This window comes from Gossypium raimondii, chromosome 12 (genome assembly GCF_025698545.1).
Source record: "Gossypium raimondii isolate GPD5lz chromosome 12, ASM2569854v1, whole genome shotgun sequence".
NCBI lineage: Eukaryota > Viridiplantae > Streptophyta > Magnoliopsida > Malvales > Malvaceae > Gossypium > Gossypium raimondii.
The window spans coordinates 42,190,508-42,212,728 of record NC_068576.1 but is presented as its reverse complement, the minus strand read 5'-3'; the positions used below and the strand labels follow the sequence as shown (position 1 = coordinate 42,212,728).

General features: G+C 32.8%; 1 protein-coding gene across 1 annotated transcript; it reads left to right on the top strand.

The window, feature by feature from the left end:
* Positions 1-968: 968 nt before the first annotated feature.
* Positions 969-7,812, top strand: LOC105764236 (protein LAX PANICLE 2). The gene is made up of 4 exons (XM_012582756.2): positions 969-2,150; positions 2,325-2,375; positions 2,483-2,555; positions 7,362-7,812. Exons 1-4 carry the CDS (start codon positions 1,423-1,425, stop codon positions 7,539-7,541), a joined length of 1,032 nt encoding a protein of 343 aa, XP_012438210.1. The 5' UTR covers positions 969-1,422; the 3' UTR covers positions 7,542-7,812.
* Positions 7,813-22,221: the final 14,409 nt, after the last annotated feature.

The following is a 22,221-nucleotide window of genomic DNA, read 5'->3' as shown; positions in this document are numbered from 1 at the left end:
TTGTGGGGAAACACCATCATGCATGCCAAAGTCCCCCCCCCCCCTTCTGTTTCTTTATTTACTCTTTTCTTTTCTGAGGTTAAGCTTCTTTAATTACTGTTGATAGCATACTGTAATGTTGTTAATATGTTATTTATTTGACAGGTTATGTCATTATGCCATGCCAATCCTCTCCACTTGTCTCATGTCCAGGGCAATTCGCATTAGCATGCAATGTTTTTGAACTCTGTTAATTATAATCAGGTTATTCCCAACACACACCTGACACTGAAGTTTTTAAAAGAAAAACAATTGAGCAGGCTTTGCAGAGGAAATGTTTTCCATATCCTGCGCTTGGCTGCTGCTGCACATTTCTTTCTGAAACTTGTTCGAGGAGAATTAAATAGCTGGAGACATTAGGGCAAAAAATGTTACAATTACCAATACTATAAAATTCTGAACTAATAGTAATGATTACAATCGGGAGCATCAAAAACTTGAGATGCGATTAACGTTTAGTAAAGAGTTTTGGTATTCAATATTGTCAACAGAGAAAATAAAGTTAAATAACTAGGGTAGGGTGTACCAAAAATCTTATTAGGAAAAAAAAAAGGCATGATAAGGGTGGGATGTTTTAAGCAAATGGTGAAGCAGATGGAAGCAAAGGGGGGACGTGATGGGGCATTTTTGTTGTCTTAAACTAAACATTCCAATTGTAGGTTAATATTTGTAGGGATGGATAGACATTCTCCATAACCTCCCATTAAGTCTTAAAAAGGACCTTTTTGGGACGTTCTAAAAAGAAAGAGCCTTTACAGTCATTTTCTCCTTGGAACATGCCCTAAAGGTGTTTTCCTTGGGGACCCTTTGAAATAATTAATTTCTCATTATATTTTCGTCTTAATAAAGTCAAAAAACTATTACGGTTCGACCTCCTAAAGAGTATATATGCGATTTGAGCCCTCCCCCAAAAAAAAAAAAAGGAAAAAGAATATAATGTACAATATTGTTAACTTTATTTAATCTGACTGACTGACTGCCTGACCACCATCTCTTTCTTTATCTCCCCTCCTCCTCCTGCTGCAACTATTTCATTTCCACAAGCTTCCAAACCAAGAGAATTAATGGAAAGTGAGATTTACAATGTTTATTCTCCTTGTTGTCTTCTGTTATGTTCACAATGAAACACAAGACAACAACAATTCCCCTGTGGTTAATGGGTATTTCTCGCTTTCTTGATTCCTCCACTCCAAAAATATGCTTATGGCAATTTCCTTAGATTCTTCTATCCAATTTAAGCAACAGATTGAAAAGCTTTTTTTCATCCATGGCTTATGCTGAGATCAAGAGTAAGTTGGGGAGTCGTTATCATCATCATCATCTTCTTCTTCTTTCTTATCGTTATAGTCCAAACAGGCTGTTTGGGTATCTTGGTTATCAGATATGACCATGGTTCCTGCTGGAAACCTTTCTAAACAACAACATCTTCCTCACGGTAGCAGTGACGGTGGCGGCTTTTATGGTTATTGCGGTAGAAGTTACACAGAGAGTTTCGGTCTTATGAGCAGTGTTCCTGGGCATGGCGGCTATCACAGCGATGCTTGCTTAGGATCTGATCTAGGTGCTAATTCCATGGCTGAAGATGAATCCAGAACTAATAGTACTGCTAATGAGGAGGGATCCAGCTCCAAGGATAACAATCGAGAACAAGAAGAGGCAGATAAAGGTTGGCTCCAACTCAGTATAGGGGGTCAGGCAACAGCATATGAATATGATCACAACAAGCATGACCAAGGCGATCCAGCGTCCAGACGAGGAGGGTTGATGGAGCTTGATCTTTTACCTGCTGCTACCTCACAACAATCAAGGCCGTTAGCCCCCATTTTTCATATGCCTGAGTTTCGACCTCCACCACCACCTCCAACCCTTATGCATAATTTTAGTACTTTATTCTTTCAACACCAACAAGGAAGTAGCTCCATGATCCCTCATCATGGGGAGCTTAGCTGGGCATTTAAGCCTATAGCAGCTACTCCTTCTTCCACTTCTTCCTATTTTTCCAGACCATTTCAGGTGCAATCAATGGACGTTGCCGGCCCGAGCTCGGAGGTTCGAATCATTGATCCTCCAAGAAGGGGCATTTGGTTTATGCTAGAAGCATCACGCAATCAGTAAGTACAAAGCAAGATAAAGCAAAAAGAAGTTGGGCAAAATATTAGCCTCTATCTTTTTGTTTTCGTATGATAATTCTTACTCTTTTTAATCATATATCACTTTAGGGTATTCAAAAGTAGACGATGAAACTCACTTGCTTTTATTTATTTATTTATTTTTCTTCATTTCAGAGCCAAAGAACCGTTCTTACCTCAAATACCAAAGAGCTATCTGAGAATCAAGTAATTAAATTAAATCCCTGTGTTCATTCTTTCCAGCTTTTTTTCAGGCTTTAAAAACTTATGTATGTCGTGTTTTGGCGTTCATTTAAAAAAAAAAAAACCTGAAGGGACGGGAAGATGACAGTGCGATTATTAATGAAGTACGTGGCTAACAAGCTGAGACTGGATAGCGAATCAGAGGTAATTAAATACAACTTCTTCTTCCATTAAATGTTATTTATGTTAGCAACAAAACAGATTGAAGAGGCAAAAACAGAAACTTAAGACATCATTTTATCCAGAAAATTGATTAGTACATGGATTATAGGACTTGGTTGGTGTTAGGGACATGATAGAAACATGGGAACTAAATGCATCTTTCATACTCATTTTTACTTGTCTCATAACATCATATAGTTTAGGTGGGCAGTATATATCTTTGGTAGCCATTTTCTTATGTATTCATTACCATTTTAACCCATAATCTATGTTCCTTGAGAGTCTCCAAACGTTTCCCTAATCAATATCATTAAAATGGTTACTAGCTTTTTTGTTTTAGTTAGTTATATATGGATGTTTTGATGAGTGACAGGATCAAAGGTGTAGGGTTCATTTTAGGAATTTTTAGATAATAGAGAATACTACCTAACACCAATAATAAATGGAAGAGGATTTAACTCTACCCTAGTAAATGGGGTTACTATTTAAAGACTGTTATGTTGTTATATGAAGGAATTGAAATTAAGCACTAGGTTATCTTCGTACTTGCATACCAGCAAAGTGCTTTGAAAGTTAAAAGCAAAACTAGATACGGTTAGCTAGGGTTACAATCCATACTCCAATTCCTATTTCTATAATAGAAAAAAATCAGTATGAAACTCCTTCCACTGCATACATTGAGGAAATTCACGTATGCATCATAATCGAATACAAAACTAAATATTTGCTTTTATTTATATTTTTCAATAAATAGATCCTAATTAGGAATACAATTGGCGAGTGTGGGTTCATCTGCTAAAAGTAAAGCATAAATTCTTACCTTTACATCAATAGTAAAAATTTCACAATAAGAGTAAAAAGCAAAGAAGCTTGGCTATGATTCTAATTTCTAGATAAAGAAAACAAATCATAAAAAAAACTAAAGTAATTCTTACTTACATATTCATGATTTTTATACGTTTGTTTTGTTGTAATACGAACTCCTTGTACTAGTTCGTCATGGGCTTTTTTATACGTTTCAAAGGGAGCTTATATGTCAACCCTAAACCTTACCCTCTTTTTGCCCCTGAAATGGGGCATTATAAATTGCAACCTATTTTGGAGAACTATTTGTTTGTTTTATAGAGAATTTATAAAGGGTATCCTCCCAAAGATCATTTAACAAGAAAGATTTGCATTTTGTTTTATAGATTCAATCAAATTATTCTTGTATTAATATCAACAACAATATCCATTCAGTTTATTTCGCATTTCATGCATCTATCTAAAATTATAAATGCATAAAATATGTACCCAATTTTTAGAACCATAAGTCAAGATGAGTTGCTAGGTTTAATTTTGATATGTTTGCCTAAGAAAATCCCTAGATGCGTTAAACAGCTGGACAGAAAAACGTCCATTTATCCTTCTCTACCTATTCTTCCGCTTTGAAATTTGTTGTTTGACCTCTATTTCCCATTACACTGATTTTACGTGGAACCAGTGCCGATATAATTTGAAATATAAACAAAAGTGAAGATTTTGTTTGCATAGCTTGAGAAACATTTTCCTTTTGGGTATGCCTAGAATCAGTGCTAACCATAATATCGAGGATAGCAGAGAGACAACATATTTTTAGTTATTAGTTAGCCTCATTAAATTTGGCCTTCTCAATGCCACCTAAAATATCTAAGCTATAAATTCGTTTGCTAGAAAATATATAAAAAGAGGACAATATTTATGACATCCTCGACATTGCGTTTTGTTGGACTATTGAATGAATTATATAATAATGTAGAATGAATGCATTTATAGTTTTGTTTCTTTCCTTGCACTTCATGCCATAAAGTCATCAAGTTGAGATTATGACAGTATCTTATTTGAATCAAAACCATGTTACAGCTATTCCCAGGTTTGTATCCTCCACCTAAATAAAAGCACACCTCATCTCAAACACATCATAAAACATTTATATATTTAGGTAAGATAGAATGTGAGCCATGCCCAGACATCCTCTTGATTTTTATACACTAATAGAACTTCCTAATCCCAATCATGATAACTTCTTTCGCATGTAGTTATTAAGTCAACTCGGGTGGCGTTGATTCGGCAAGCTTTAGGCATAAAAATTTCGTCTTAGCTAGGCTGTGTTAGATTCTAAGGCGCAGTGGGGTAACAATTCATCCTTACTCACCTGCCATACAACAAAAATGCCCAATGATTAGTGTTATCAGTGATTTTAGCGTAGATGTAGGACTATCTGCCTGACTTTCTCTCTCTCTTCTTCGATGATGAGCAAGGTTAGTTTCCTCTTAATTAAATAAATCATTCTTGCTCTTCCATCAATGATTTTTGTCCCGCACATTTACTACTCTTTTACACCATTTTGTTCTCACTATCATTGCCGATCATCTAGAGAAGCATGTATGGCCAATTTCTATCTATTTACATACTCTAGGGCATAATATATGATATGGTGGCTAGGAAAAGCCAAAAAGATGCCCTCACGGACATAGTCCAATTTTTAATTTACGTGGAGGTAAAAACATGATAGACCTTTGGATTTTTATCTCTTCCGTAGTTAACATGTAGGGTTTGAGGTTAAGCATGATGAAAAATCATATTGTAGGGACATAAAAATCACACGTGGACCCTCTCATACTCAAACCCTTCATCTGCCTTGTTATCTCTTCCTTCCATCACGCTTTCGTTTCTTTCATGTCAGCTTAGTATTGTAGGGCCTCGCGCCTTTTTATTTATTTATTCATTGATTGTGCTTAAAAAGGGCCATAAAAAATACCTTAAGTGCACCACTTGGATGGAATATTGTACAAGACCCATCAACATCATCACTCCCACAACCAACCACAAAATTACATCACAAATAAAGAAAGAAAGAAAGAAAATCCCCACATATTTTACGTCGGGGGAAAGCAATGCATGAGGATAATACCACAACAGGATCATTCCTAGTTGTTGAAAAAGAACAAAAATAAAAAGCATAAAAGGACAGATAAGAACCCCCCATGAAAATGAGTTCTTTATTGTTGGTGAACGGTTTGCATGCAGCATTAAATTGTTGATATATTAATTTAGGAGAACAAATCTTTTTCTATCATCAACACCTACTTATTAATTAGTTCCTTCCCCCAACTTAGCTGGTTTATAAATTTATACATTAACATTTAATCACACAAAAATAACTATACTCTATTAATTCAGCCTTAACTTGATTCTCGTATCGTTGCTACTATAATAATCAAAATATAAATATATTTTTTCTCTAATTTAAGGGTTAAAATATTATATAAAAAATAACTATATTCTATATTTTCATTAAAGAATCTTAACTATAAATACAAATAAATTCCCCCATAATATACTGATAAATAAAATTACAACTATCATCTCAAATCATATTTGATTTAACATCATATATTTAAAAATGGAATATGAGCTTATAATTTAGACATGAGGGTGTTAGGTTCGTAAGAAAGGAACGTGAGGAAGACGTGCATGAGATTTGATTGGTGTATGTGACGTATGTTTGAGTCAGGTTTTCTCCAAACTCACAAATCTTTTATTTATTTATTTTATATCGGTTTAGCAATTTTACTTTCTCAGTCACCCACAATATCATTACTTTAATTTTATTTCTTTTAATATCAAATTTTTGTTTTAACGCTCTAATAACTTATATTTTTATTTCAATGTCCTACAAAAATCTTAAAATCTTAATTTTTGCTCTTATATTTATTTTAAATTTTGTATGTATGATTTAAATATGTGCGATAATTATAAGCCAGTAATATTCTCTACGTAAAAATTTGCAGAAATTGTCTTTCATTATAATTATAAATAAGAAACCTTTTAAGTTTATCTAAATTCAATTATGTTAGGGAATGATTTGAAAATATTTAAATTTAGATAAATTTGAGGCTACTTTTTAGGGATATATTGAGTAATTTAAATAAGAATTTTATATAATTTTTAAGTTTATTGTTTTTAAAAAACTTTAAAAATAAAAAAGGATTTATTTTTATTATTTTTATAAATATTTAAATTTAATTTTAAAATGAGACAGACCTAATATGCAAAAAGATCAAAAGTTTAATTAGGTGTTGTTATACTCTTATGCCACACTCCTTTTTTAGCTGATCTAAAAAGGATAATTATTTCATTAGGTCTCTGAATATTTTGGCCTTGCATACTCCAGTCTGGTTCGCCAATTTGTTAGACGACACTAAATTATTTTTTATTTTCTATTTTTGGGTGGTTCCACATTATTTTTTTAACTTATAGAGTAAGATTTCTAAAAACGCATTATGCCTACAATTTATCATATATAAAATAAATTATTTCAGATTTTAATTCTAATTGCACTATATTTTTTCAAATTAGTAGCACTATATAGATAGATATAAATTAAAAAGAAAAGTCTAAAGGAACAATGATTTTGGCTTGCGAGTAAAGTCTGGGTGGGCCCCGAAATGATGATTTTCGGGCAGTTTAAGATCGTGGAATAAACGGGCAGGCTTGAGCGTGCTTGACCGCTGACCTAAATTGTCGAAGCAGTGGAGTTGTTAAAATTTGTCTTAAGGGGGAAAAGGAGTAAAGAAGAAAAGTGTGGGAAATTTGATGTTCAAAGTATGATAAAAATGAAGCTCCAAAATTAGCATTGAAATAGACATTATTCCCCTTCTTCTTAATTGTTGGTTGTTTTCCCATACACATTCACAACTTGAAGTTATTATTCTGTATATGGAAACAATTGAAATAGCTAATATGAAAATAATTTTGAGGGTGCAGATAGAGATAAGATGCAAAGGGCGACAGCTTCAACCATTGTTGACATTGCAGCATGTAAGAGATCAAATATGGAGTTCAAGACAAGCTCCTGCAGATTATCCTTCAACAACACCTGATGATATTTATAATAATAATAACAACAACAGCAATGTCATGGTTCTGCACTACGGTAGGAGCTAGGGCTTGAAATATTCAAACACCAATCCCCCCCCCCCCCTTTTTTATATGTATGTGATGAATGAGTGACCGAATGTATCATTCTTAAGTTATGGAAACCCCATCCCTTATTTTCTTTCTTTCTATTTATTATTATTATTTGCTGTAATCTCCACTGATGGACAAAATAGTTTTGGGATGCCCATGTTTTGATTTTGGGGTCAATGCCATAATATTGTATTTCCAAGCTTCATGTTTCAATTAAATTATTACCATTTCTTTTCTTTTGATACAATAGTACTAATAATTCATTATACAAAATAAATGGTTAAACTAAAATTATTATAATTTAAGTTTACCTAATTATATATGTTAGATAACTTGGTTGAGCGACTAAATTATCAGAGAAACGCTAATTTCCAAAAAAAAATTACGAAAATGGGATATTTATGGGAATGACCCAATTTCATTAAAACGTACTAAGCTGGCATCATTTTTAGGGGAAAGCCAGAAAAGCATGTCTAGCTCAACGCTTTTTTCTCCTCTGACCTGTAAAACACGTCTAAGTCAACGCAATTTATTAAAGCATTTGGTCTTAAGAATGCTGGTTTTAAGAATGAGTGATTGCACTTCTCCGACCCTTACTGCCTAACCTCAGAGCGGACAGCTAATGCATTCCACTTATTAAACAGGGTTCTATGGTCTGTCCGCGACCTTTGGATACCCCATCTGTGATCTCGTAGTTCCTACGGGGTGGAGACGATGGGGTTGGTCCATGGATTTTCCTTCTTTTTGTCGCATTTCGCTCAAAGGGTTGAAGGGAGATAGTGCATCAAGTCGCTTGCATGAGGGCCAACTTGATCCTCTTCCCGGGATCCCGGATGGGGAACCTAGGGAGTTCTTGAACTCTAACTACCATCCATGTTACTTATCAAATCTTGTTCTATAATTTGATTTGATCTTGTAGTCCAAATAATCCCATACCAAGATGTATCTAATATAGTAGTAATTAGCGAAACAAGAATACTTGTATAAACCAACAAAGTAACCAATGAAAAGGCAGAATAAATTAGATTGGTAAGTAGGAGCCTTGGTGGTCCCCCTCGGACCGCCCAGATCCCACGAGTGAATAAAAGTTGGATCTACATTGGATCTCACCGAATCGCCCCATTTGTCTGTTGAGGAGAAGTTTGGTTTCAAACTCCAATTGAGCAGAGAAATGCATCATGCTAATGTGCCTTGGATGATCCACATCTCGGGGTTAGGCTGATAAGCACATTGAACTATCCATGTGGTGAGAACCCTCACGACCCGAACAACGACGCAATTATCGGGGCGCTCTACCACCGAGCTAATAGCCCATTGTGTGGGCCTCCGCTGAGGGCCCGCTATGCCAAAAGCGAGAGAAACCCCATCCTCTCTTTCTTTTTACGCCCCATGTCGCCACATGGGAGGGACCCAGGCGTAAATGGGATCCTATCAACTTGTTCCGACCTAAGATAATAAGCTCATGGGCTTGGTCTTACTTCACTGTCGAGAAACAAAAGAAGGCTTCCATCTCCAAGTTTAATTCAGACATAGCTTATTTCTTTTTGGGTGTGAAGCAGTGTCAAACCAAAATACCCAACAAGCATTAGCTCTCCACGAAAAGGAGGTGATCCATTTGCACCTTCGATCGGCTACCTTATTACGACTTCACTTGGTCACTAGTCATGCCTTGGCATCCCCTCTTCTCGGTTAAGGTAACGACTTTGGGTATGGCCAGCTCCCATAATGTGACAGGCGGTGTGTACAAGGCCGGGAACGAATTCACCGCCATATAGCTGACCGGCGATTACTAGCGACTCCGGCTTCATGCAGGCGAGTTGCAGCCTGCAATTCGAACTGAGGATGGGTTTTTAGAGTTAGCTCACCCTCACGGGTCAGCACTCTTTTGTCTGTGTTCCAACAACTAAATTTCCAAACATAAACCTTTTTTAAAAAAAAATTTGTGCAACCAATTAACAAAACAAGCCTTTATATAGACTCAAAATCTCATACCCCTTATTTTCTTAAGCAATGTGGGAGATGTGAGATATGTGCATATATAAACTCATGAATATGTTTGCAGCTTGTTCTTAGACAATGTGTAATTCCTTCCGCTTTTAAATAACAACATAAGATTAAATGTTACACTATATTTTATAATTTTTTTTACAAAAAGTTAACATTTGTTACATCATAAATAAAATTTTTAAACTCTATAAGTAAAAAAAATTATAAAATATAAAATGATATGGGATTTGGTCTCTTCTTGTTAGAAGATGACCAAAGGTGTTTGGGGGATGTGTGGAAGGCTATATAATATTTGCCAAATAATGCAGCCTTGTTTTGTTGCATTTGTTTTTTTTTTTAAAGCAATGTAATTTTATATACTTCAATACCAATATTATTAGATATTCACTAAAAAGTTTATATAAATTTATTTACTAAACACTAAAATTTGATACAAACAATCAATATAATGTGTAGGTATGAAACTTGTCGAAACCGTTTTTATTTTGAAAAACGGGGTCGACTTTTAAAACGAAAATGGAGTCGCCACCAATATTTTTTCGAGGTGTGATCGGGTCACCTTGAGATTAATCATTTTAATAAAACATTTTGATTTATTAAAATAATGATTTTGGTCTACAAAATTCAAGAAAACGGGCTCGGGAGTCGGTTATGCACGATGAAGGATTAACACCCTCGTAACGCCCAAAAATTGGCACCTAATTGATTAATTAACGTCCTAATGTCAAAAATTTGAAAAGATTTTAAAATACGATCCTATTTAAAAACCTGAATAAATCGAATTTGATGTTAAGACCTATTTGTCCCGAAGTAATAAGATGTCACATCCAGTAAGTTAGGATACGATATTTTAACCCTCGAAACTAAGCTTGTCTCATGCATTAAAGTTTAAAAAGGATATTCGGTTATTTGGATAAAAAACCGAAACCCAGTAAGTTAGGGCACAATTTTCTTAAAACTTCAAAGTACCGAATATTGCCTTATTTTTAAAAGTTTTCTTTTTTAAAATTGGGGAAAATTGACGCAATATTAAAACGATGCATAAAAACTTTGATAAAAACGACAATATAAAAATACAAATAAACAATTTATAAAACACATAATGACAATTATTTAAATACTAGCATCAATAATCAAAGACTAATGAATTTAAAACAAAGAGTATAAAAAATATAAGACAAAATAAAATGTAAACAAATTTAAAAATAATGAATTTGAAAATGAATAATAAGGAAAAAGAAATTTGAAATAAAAATATACAAATCAATAAATAAATTATATATAAAAAAGTAGGAAATATATGTATAAGTTTGGAATAAATAATATATAAAAATGAAAATAGGTAATATATAAAGTAATAATATATAAATAAGTTTAAAATAAATATTGTGTAATAAGGAATTTAGAACAAGTTATACACAACATCTTAAAAATAAATGGTATATAAAATAGATAGTATAAAAAATTGCAATGGAAAAAATTTTAAAGTAAATAATCAAACAATTTAAAATGGATGATTTATAACACGAGTTTTAAAAATAAACAACATGTGTGACATAATATTAAAACAAATAAAGTATATAATTAATGGAAGAAAATAAAAGAATTATAAGAATGGTTAAATGAATGAACAATATGTAAATAAGAAAGTTGATGGATAAATAAACGAATAAAAGTAAAAGAATAATTAATGATTAAACAATTAAATGGATAAATAAAAAAAAGGTTAAAAAAAGGGCTTAAGTCAGCCTAACTCTCACAATAAGATTCAACGAAATTCCTCCACCAAAATCTAACTCAAATGAAAGCAACTTAAAAAGAAACGAAGATGAACGAAGAACAAAATAAGAACAAGCCACAAAAAATAAGAACGCAAGAGAGGGAGAAATTTGAGTGAATGCTCTTAAGAATTATTATTGCTCCAAACTCCAGTGTTTTACAATGAAGGGAGAGGTCTCTATTTATAGTTGAGCCTCCCCGAATCCAATGGTACAGATCAATTACATCAACGGCTAAGATTAAAGGGTATCTACAAATTAAATCTCTAATATTACAAAATTGTATCTTCTAAGATTGCATATCATATCTAAGATTGCATATCCTTGAAGATTATGTTTCCATATGCGTCAAGTTTGTAGATAGACTTTCAACCTTTTCAAGTAATGGGTCATTCCAATCGGGCCAAATGATATAATTTTGGACTGGACTTGAATTTTTTTTATTATTTTGGGTTTATTATTTTTTTTGTGAGTCTGGGCTAAATTGGCCTATTACAAAACTATTAATTAATCGATTCATATACATTTGTTGTCTTTTCAAACGAATGAAAGTTATATTGAAACAAAAATCATTTACATATAAAGAATTTTATACATATGTAATATAAAAATTGATTATGAAGTAGTCTATTCTTATGTATTTAAGGTAGTTTTTATCACTTAATTATAAAAGGTTATAAAATAGTCATTTATATCATGTTTTTTAATCATCTGCTTAAGAAAAGTTATAAAATTGTCATTCAACTATTTAAATTTATCTTCTTCTTCTTTTTGTTACATACCTCAAAATTCCAGATAATTGGGTGACCCAAAAAATTAATAATAGTTAAGTGATCATTTTGTAAGTTTTATAATTCGATAGCCAAAAATCATAGTTAAGTGACTACTAATGTAATTTAATCTAGATATAAAAATATGAAAAATAATTATTATATTTTATGTATATTATATATCTATAAAAAACTTATTTAACATAATTATATACTATGTTTAAATAGATCATCTATCTAGTCAAAGTACATCTGAAATAAATTTATCAGCATTCATTAGGTGGTGGAAATTAAATTAAAATTAGGATTAAAAATTAATGAGTATAGTAAAAATTTAAAAAATTTAAAAAAGAGATCAATTTTTAAAATTACAAAAAGAGTATACTATTTGAATACCAAATACTCACCATTTATTTATTAATCAAACATTCATAACATAAAAAAACAATAAAATTAAAAGTATAACTTCTAAATTGAAATAATGAAAAATTATTTTAAAAATAGAATTGCAAGGATATTAACTTCAAACATTTAAAATTGAATAGAAGATTACTATATGTACAAATTTCTTATGTGCAATTTGTTCTTCTTTTCTTTTCATTTTTATTATGGTCGTTTTGTATATGCTAACAGTTCTAAAATGCAACAAGATTAAAAATATCAAAGGGTAATTTTATAATATGAGAAAAAGTTAACAAAATATAAAAAATAGAATTTTTTGTAAAAAGTTATAAAGTATATTGTAGCCTTTAATCTTATGTTGTTAGTTAAAAAAGGAAGGAATCCCTCATTATCTAGGAACAAGCTGCAAACATATTCATAAGTCTATATATACGCATATCTCACATCTCATGTTGCTTAAAAAAAAAGAAAAATGAGACTTTGGCTTTATATAAAGCCTGTTTTGTAAGTTTTATTTCCACATTAATTGGTGGCATAAAAAATTTAAAAAAATAGTGTTGCCACTTTGGGTCTATATAAAGTTACATTCTCGTAAATTTTTAAAAAATTGGCTTATTTTTTAATTTTTTTTTAAAAAATGGTCTTTTTTGGAAATTTAGTCCATGACTGTTGGAACACGAGCAAAAGAGCGCTGACCTAGAAGCGCTTTAGTAAAGCGCGTTGACTTGGACATGTTTTACGAATTAGAGGGAAAAAAAGCTAAGTTGGATGTGCTTTTTTAGTTTTCCCCTAAAAATGACATCCGCTCAGCGCGTTTTACCAAAATTAGGTTATTCCCATAAATATCAAGAAAAATGGCCCACTTCTGTAATTTTTTTTGAAAATAGGCATTTTCTGGTAAATTGACCTGGTTGAGCATAAGTATTTTGTACCAAATATCTTGGGATTACTTTGGGGGTTAATCCTCATAGCATATGTTTAGTAATAAATTTAGACAAATTCTATCACCATGAAAAAGTAAAACATGGTCATTTGTGGGAAGACGCAAATTAAGGTGTTCCTTTCAAATGGTAGTGGAGGTATGTAAGTGAACCAAACTCACTATAATGCTTTTAAATTTTAATTTAGGACGTAACAACCATGTATAAAAAAATATTTATGTAAGGTTATAGATATAGCAAATTTTAGTTATAACATTTGGTTAAGTATGCATCTTAATTTGTATAGACTGATGGTTAAAGTTTTCGTTAAAAAATTATTTAAATTGTGTTATCTCATTTCACCTCCAATATTATAGGTCAGAGGGGAAAAAAGTGCTGGGCTAAATGCACTTTTCTGGTTCCCCTGAAAATGACACAAACTTAGCGCGTTTTACAAAAATCAGGCCATTCCTGTAAATATCAAGAAAAATTTTCGTTTTTTTTTAAAATAGGCCTTTTCTGGTAAATTGACCTGGTTGAGCATATGTATTTCGTACCGAATATCTTGGTATTACTTTGGGGTTAATCCTCGAAGCATATGTTTAGTAATAAATTTAGACAAATTCTGTCACTATGAAAAAGTAAAACATGATCATTTGTGGGAAAACTCAAATTAAGGTGCTCATTTCAAATGGTAGTGGAGGTATGTAAGTGAACCAAACTCATTATAATGCTTTCAAATTTTAATTTAGGACATAACAACCATGTATAAAAAAATAGTTATGTAAGGTTATAGATATAACAAATTTTAGTTATAACATTTGGTAAGTATGCATCTTAATTTGTATAGAGTGATGGTTAAAGTTTTTGTTAAAATTTATTTAAACTGTTACCTCATTTAACCTCAATATTGTATAAAAATTACTTAAGTATATGCAAAAAAAAATCTAGATTAAACATTTAGAACATTGGAAGTAATAATTAGGGTACAATGAAATTTTAGCCACCTAACAAATTAGTAGTCCCTCTTTGGAAAACGTGATTTGGGTTAAAAAATTTGGATTTGGATTTGAAATTTTAATTTTTTGTGGATAATAATATTGGATTTGATTTTGACAAACTTAAGTCCGATTTCTTAAGAGTTAAATTTTGGATTTTCAAATTCATTTTAAAACTTGAAAATTTCAAAATCCAAGATTGATTAAAAGAACAGGAAAACTTTTTTGTTCTCTCTTCTTTTCACACTACTTTCAGAACTCAGACAATAGTTAATTAATTATACTTATAATATCATCAATAAAGCCCAAGGTTTTTATCATTAGACCAATGGACGAATCGGTTAGACCACTGCTTCTCCTTTGATCGGTTCAAGTGAATCCATTATTAAAAATAAAAAATAATAAAAAAAGAGAAAAATGGTTTGAAAGTCAGTTTGACTAGTTCAACTAGCCAATTTGATCAATCTGATTGGTCAGTTTGACCGGTTTACAGGTCAATTGGTTTGACCCTTTATTCTGGACTTGTACCTTGATCTGTTTTCGGTCCAATCGATTTGATTGGCCACTGTAGTCTAGTTCTGAAAACAATGATGAAGCTTCATTTTAACTAACCTCCCAAAAAAAGCACTCAAACTTTTTTTTTAAATCCTCTTTTTTTAAGGGCTTTTTAGATCTGTTTGGAAAAATGGTTGAAATTTTATTTGAATTTTTTTCCTTTTTTTATTTGATTTTCTTGTTCTAAATATAAATTTAGAAATATTTTTTAGATTTGATTTTGTTCTAAAAAAAGTTTTGGAAATATTTTTGGGTTTGGTTGTTCTAAATAAAAAAGAAGAAAAAAATGAAAAGCAAAGAGAGAAAGGGGAGATGGGGAAGAAAGGGAAAAATAGGGGAAGTCAGGGTTCATCGCTACTGCTCACGATTGTGGACCGGTGTCAGGCTCCCCTTGGTTTTATTCTATATGCATGAAGGAAAGAAAAAAGAATGGCCATGTTACGACCAAATTTTAGTTGGTGTCGAAAAGTGTGGTTTTGAAACTCGTTCCTATAAATAGAGTAAATGAAATTATAAATAGAAGATTTACGAAGTTAGTAAAAAATCTATTAATGGAAAACCAAGTAATTAAATCGAGAATATCATTAATTGTAGTATAAGGACTAAATTGTAAAAGTGCAGAGGTATACATTCAATATAATAAGACTCCATGGTCTACCAGTGTTGATTATCTTGGATTAAGATTCTCGTTTCACTTCAAGATTCTAGAAGCAACTGCACGAGCATTTGGGTACGGGATTGAATTTTAGCACTACTTTTCATCCCTAATCTGGTTGCTAATCGGAGCTAGTTATCCAAGTATTAGAGGACATACTATGAGTTTGTATCATCATGCGAGTTTGAATCTAGTTGGGAGCATTATTTACCTTTAGTGGAATTTGTTTATGATAATAGTTCCAATCAAGCATTAAAATGGCCTTGTATGAAGTCTTGTATAGTTGGCGATGTAGAACACTTTTATGTTGGTCAGATTTGGGTGAGAGAAAGATAATTGGGTCGGATTTAATGCAAGAAACGAAAGACAAAGTGTGATTGATAAAAGACAGATTGAAAGCAGCCTCAAACAGACAAAATTCGTATGCTGACTTGAAACAAAAAGAAATTGAATATGTTGTGGGCGAGAAAGTATTCTTGAAAGTTTCTCTCTGAAGGAAAATTTTGTGTTTTGGCCACAAAGGGAAGTTAATCCTAGATATATCGGACCATATGAAATTGTTGAGAGAGTTGGTCTGGTTGCTTATCATTTGGCTTTGTCTCCAGAGTTGCAAAAGATTCATAATGTGTGTCATGTGTCAATATTACGGTGGTATCATTACGGTCCCTCTCATGTGATATTTGTAAAAGCGATAGAAGTACAATTTGATTTAACATTTGAAGAAGAACTAGTAGGAATCTTAGCTCGAGAAGTGAAAGAGTTAAGGAACAAGCATTTGCCATTATTGAAAGTCTTATGGCAAAGCCATAGTGTGGAAGAGGCTAATTGGTAGCCAGAAGAGTTCATGATATCACAATATTCTCACCTCTTTTCAAGTAAATTTCAAGGATGAAATTTCTTAAAAGATGGGAGAATTGTAGCAACCCGATTTTAGCCTATGTAGAAAAAATATGATTTTGAAACTCAATCCCATAAACTGAGTCAATGAAATTACGAATAGAAGGAATTACGAAGTTAGTAGGAAAATATATTAATGGACGGTCAAATAATTAAATTGAGAAAATCATTAATTGCAATACACATACTGAATTGTAAAACTACAATCACTATTAAATTTTAATTTAGAAATTACTTGAGGACCCAATTAGCATTTACATAAAGGACCTAATGGTTATTTACCCATTATTAATGCATGAATTAGTGAATGATGACAATTCTCTCCATCCATTTCTATTAAATATGTTAACTAATTATCATGATCATTTGCTTAATTAATTAAACAAGATTTGCTTCATAATTAAGCTTAATTATCAAATTAATTAAGTATATATAACATGTGAATGGGAGGGAGAATAAAGCATTTATTCTTCTCTCCTAATGTGTCGTCCAAGGTTGAAAGAAACAAGGATTTTCCTTTGTTTTCTTTTATATTTTGGTCCAAAATTAAGCAAGGTAATTGGATTTTTTCATGATTTCCATAGAATTTTGTTTATTTAAGCTTAGTTTATCATACCCAAGTTTTAGATTTTCAAATTGTTTAGTATATGCTAAGTTACAATAGTAGGTTTTGGTGAAATCAAGCTTGAATATGCTAAGAATTGTTGATTAATAAGTATGAGTTATGTTAAGATTAAGTTGAAAAGTAGAAAATGTTGGAATTGAATAGGAATTTAATTTAGCTATATAGTTTACTTATAACATTAGAGACTAAATTGAATAAAGTAAAATTGTTAGGAAATTATGCTATAGATTAAAAGTACAAGATCCCTAATGAAAGAATATGAAATTAGATTTTGATTCAATGTTAAATTGAACAATATGAGCATACTGAATATAGGGACTAAAATGAATCAAATAAAAATTATGCATAATTATGTGTTTTTCATGTGATTGAGTGGAAATTAATTTCATTTCTACAATTCAATTATTAATTGTACGTAGCGACGTCGGACTATCTCATGATAAAGGAAAGGTGAAGGCTATAGACAAGTAGCTATCCCAGTTTGTACTTTCATGATTTTGGTTCAATACATATTTGGACTATTAAGTACCTGTAGCGCCCCAAAAATCCTTTATATATTTATTTTCGTATATTTGTAACATAAATATATGACTGCTTTAGTGGTTAAGTGTTTGGGGGAGTGTTTGAAAGGTTCCAAGTTTAAGCCTTAACTTGGGTAAATTTTTGTTTTTAAATGAATAAACCTCTATCTCTAGTCAGTAGGATTTTAAATAAAAACTGGTAAAATATATCAGAATGGGCTTGCTGGTCTGGTGGTTAAGTGGAGATCAAAGGAGCAGAAGGTTTGGGGTTTGAATTTTTGACCAAACATGAAATTTATTTTTACCGCTTGTGCCGTGTGGGTGTTGTAGTTTGACCGAAATTCTGAAGAGTTGGATTGGGGTTTGAATTTGATGGTTGAGGGGATTGTGTTGGAGGGATTTAGGGAGAAAAATATGGGTGAAAGAGGTTGGATAGAGCCGAACTGGTAGTGGAAAATTCAGCTACCTTTCTCATTCTTCCAGAATAACAGTTTTTTTCCTTCTCTGCTTTTGGTTTTCTCTGCCGAATTTTCCCCTTGGCTTTCTTTTCTCCTCTCTTTTGTTTTTGTCGACTAATCCTAGTTCTTTGTACCGATTATTCCTACTTGAATTTTCTACTGATTGTTTTCCCCTCCTATCTCCCATTGTTACTGCCAATTGCTTACTGGAAAACTTCCTTCTCCTTCTGCTTTGGCTTCTCCATTAATCCATTCTTTCTTTGACCTCTTTTATGTGTCGCAACTCATCATTCCCAATTTGTTGTTGTGCGTTCGGTAAGTAATGTTTCTGCCTCTTGTCTTTTTTTTCTTGGTTGGTGACTAAGGGGATTGTTGTACTTGTGGTAGGCAAAGGCAGTGATCGGTTTGTGCTACTGCTGAGGTTAGAGCGTTAAGGATAGTGTTTATCGTTGGTAAGTGAATCATGCGTTTTGAATCGCCTTCGAAATGAGGGTCTTGCTTAAATCGTTAATTTAAGATTATTAATGGTGTTTTAAATGTTCGATTTTTAAATAAGTAATTGGGGACCTTTTGTTAACTGTGATGACAGCTGAAAGTCTGGAGTGAAGGGCTGGGCTGGTGCCGAATTATAAAGGGAAACGTCCGTGGTTCATAAGGTAGGTATCATGCGATTGATTTGGAAGTACATTCGGCTTTGTGTTATTGTGCTAATCATGAGTTGAGATTAACGATTAAGTTGAAATGTTCAATTGTAGGTATTACTGGTCTCGAAAGTGTTTTTGTTGCGACACCATAATAGGTGTGTAAACACAACTCTGAAAAATAGAAAGCGGCGAACAGCTAAAAAGTGGGGCTGTCGACGCCACACGGGCGTGTGGCCGCCCATGTGGTGGGCCGTGCGATCGAACGTGGACGTGAGATCGACGAGGCTGGCCATGTGCGATCCATGGGCCGGGCCGAGTTGGGCCTTGTGGGCCACTTGGGCACGTGGGCCCATACGGGTGAACCACACGTGCGTGGGAAATGTATTAGGCCAGGCTGTGTAATCCACACGACCAAGGCCATTCTGAGCCGTGTGGGCCACACGAGCGTGTAGGCCCACACGGGCCGACAACATAGGCATGTGGGCCTATTTTTCACTGTTTTGATGTTAAGGTTGCACAGGTCGCCCGAGACGACTGTGAACCTTCTGTAGGATCGGTAAACTTACCTAGACCCCTAATTGACTGAACTGTCTGTGTGACTGATACGATTATGCATATTAATGAACATGACGATGTTCCACTGGTTTGATACTGTATGCCATGATTTTTTTGCATGATATTATGTTTTAACATGTCATATATGTATATTGCATTGCATTGGGGTGGGGGTTTATATTGTTCGGAGGAAGTGCACTGAAAGGCCTCGAGCTTAATTTACTGGCAATTCAACTGCAAACCACTATCTAGTGCCGCATTTGGTACTTTTTGGAGTGTAGGGATGGGTGGGTTGATTATATCCCCACATAGAGTGCAGGGTTGGACGGAGTTGAGTGTAGAGGCTGGTTGGGTAGGATTTGATATTGCATATCTGTTACTGTACTGAATATGGATACTGTAATGGGTCAAGGCCTAAACGCAGTATTGTAATGGGCTAAGGCCCTAACTGAAACTGAAACTGTTACTGAAATGGGCTTAGGCCCAGACTATGATTGCTTTCTGTCTGCTTGTTTATAAGGGATTACACACTGAGTTTTCATAAACTCACCCTTCTGTTTTATCTGTACAGGTGACTTCCAGACTTAGGCGGATCGGAGCGGCGGAGGACTTCATAGTGGCCATACGACCCTCTTTTTACACTGTTTCGTATTTAATTAAGTTTTTAAAGTGTTATTTAAGGTATTTTACTCTAATAAAGGCCTCTATGAATTTTTTTAAAACTTTGGACTTATATTGTTTTATGTTTTATATCTGCTAGAGGTAGGAAAAATACAGGTTTTAGAATAAATGTATGTGTTTTAGCAAAATACCTACAAGGACACAAACTGTTTTAAAAAGCTTCCGCAACGCATAATGTTTTGAAAACTAACGACTGAATAAGGATCACTATTTTAGAATTAATAAAAGATATTGAGGAGTTCTAAACGGAAAATATTTTAAACAAAGCTTCGGTTTTTTAACACACTACCATGTGACATCGCCAGATTCGACCTTAACTTCCAGGCCAGGTTTGGGGTGTTACAGTACCAATTTAACAAAGGTAATGTTTGATATTGTCTCATGATTGGTGTCTTTGTGTCATGGTGAATTGTGGTATATGAGGTATGTATATATGATTTGTTTGCAAATTTATGTGATATGAACTTACTATGTCAAGATTCATAATATGTGAAACATATATGTTTAGGAGTATTGGATACCCTATTAGCGGTCTCGGGTAGAGTTGGGTATAGTTGGTATGCCATAAGATTAGTGTACGGGATTTTACTTCAATTTATACCAATGAGGCGTGGAGCGTATATTATACTTCAAATGTTCCGATGAGGTGCTAGACACATTTATATACTTCGGTTTATATCGATGAGGCACAGAATGCATGCTATACTTCTGACGTACCGATGAAGCATTGGGTGCTGAATATATTGGTGTGATGGTAGGATGATCCATGTATAAGTCTTAAGTCCATTCGTAATTAATAGGGATTATGAAAACATGTATTTAACTTATTGACATTGGTTATTGAAATGTGCAATTGCATATTGATGTTAAAGTAATAAGAGATAGAGATAAAATATGAAAGATCATGTGATCTGGTTATACAAGCCCTAAGGGCTTATATAGATATAATAAAAATCACTAGATTTGATTATGAAATGAAAAGATGAATATGTTCCTATGGGATACTATGTAACTCATGTGATTGAGATATTCTGTTAAATGAAAGCAAATGTTAGTAAGTAGCTTGTTCTAACATGTATCAAAGCACCAACATAAGGCATGAGACATGAATGGTCGCTGTATTGCAATAGTTATAAATTACATGTTAATTGCATTCAGTATCTTGCTTCCATTTGGTAATTGTGTTAACTCATGTTAGCACCACTGAGCCCTATTGCTTAGTGTAGGATTTGTTTATTTTCATGTGTAGATAACGTAGATCCCAAGTTTCAAGGTGATCAGCAACATTCGAAATTCAACTTTCGACTCATCAAAGTTTATATAGATTTGTTATGTTTTATCAAATGGTATGTATCTAACATGTTTGGACCATGATTGTGATCATGAATATTTAATTGTATGTGTAGGTACTAAACTAATTATATAATAGTATGTTTACTTATTTTTATATGTATTTTGTGTAATGTTTTTTAATAATATCACAAAATTATCAACCGTTTTGGGAGAATTTTGTATAGTTTTAACATCGGTTAATAATTAAAAGGATTTATTTTTAACATTTATGGCCATAAATAATAGTTTTCATTTAAATTATGGGGTCTATATTAGTTTAAGACAAAATGCTAATGTATCAAATAAAAACACTATCCATTTGTCATTGTGTTAAATATGCTACTTAGGATTTTTTTTTAAAGATCACGTATATATGATGGCATATATAATTATATAGATTTGAGAATTGAAAATTTATAGTTACCTGTCGTATTTGGTTTGAGTGAATATACAAAAGCTGCTATTAGATTATGGGCTCATGCTTCACGAAAAAGGAAAAGAAAAAGAAAAGTTGTACAAAACATATCTATGGTTTGTGTTGCAATTAAAGGAGAAGTTTAAAAGAAAAACTTCTCATCTTCTATAAGATCAAACTCCACAAAACATATTGAGAGGATCTAATATGTACATGAACATGTTATAGTCTAAAGAAACGGCCCACAAGCATTATGAAAAGTGGCATCTTTGACAAAAGGAAAAATGCCAAGTGCTCAAAATAACAAGTTGCATGCAACGCTGCCATTCATGTAGCCACTAGAATAAAGATGAAAGCTAACAAATATGAACCACAAGTAGCTTTGCATGCCCTCCTCTCTCTCTCTCTCTCTCTCTCTCTATATATATATATATATATATGTT

Excerpts from the sequence above, each read along its gene's own strand:
- LOC105764236 (XM_012582756.2), top strand. The coding sequence starts at position 1,423 with ATGACCATGGTTCCTGCTGGAAACCTTTCTAAACAACAACATCTTCCT. Across the intron at positions 2,376-2,482 it reads AAGAGCTATCTGAGAATCAA|GGACGGGAAGATGACAGTGC; the intron begins GTAATTAAATTA and ends AAAAACCTGAAG. Across the intron at positions 2,556-7,361 it reads GACTGGATAGCGAATCAGAG|ATAGAGATAAGATGCAAAGG; the intron begins GTAATTAAATAC and ends TTGAGGGTGCAG.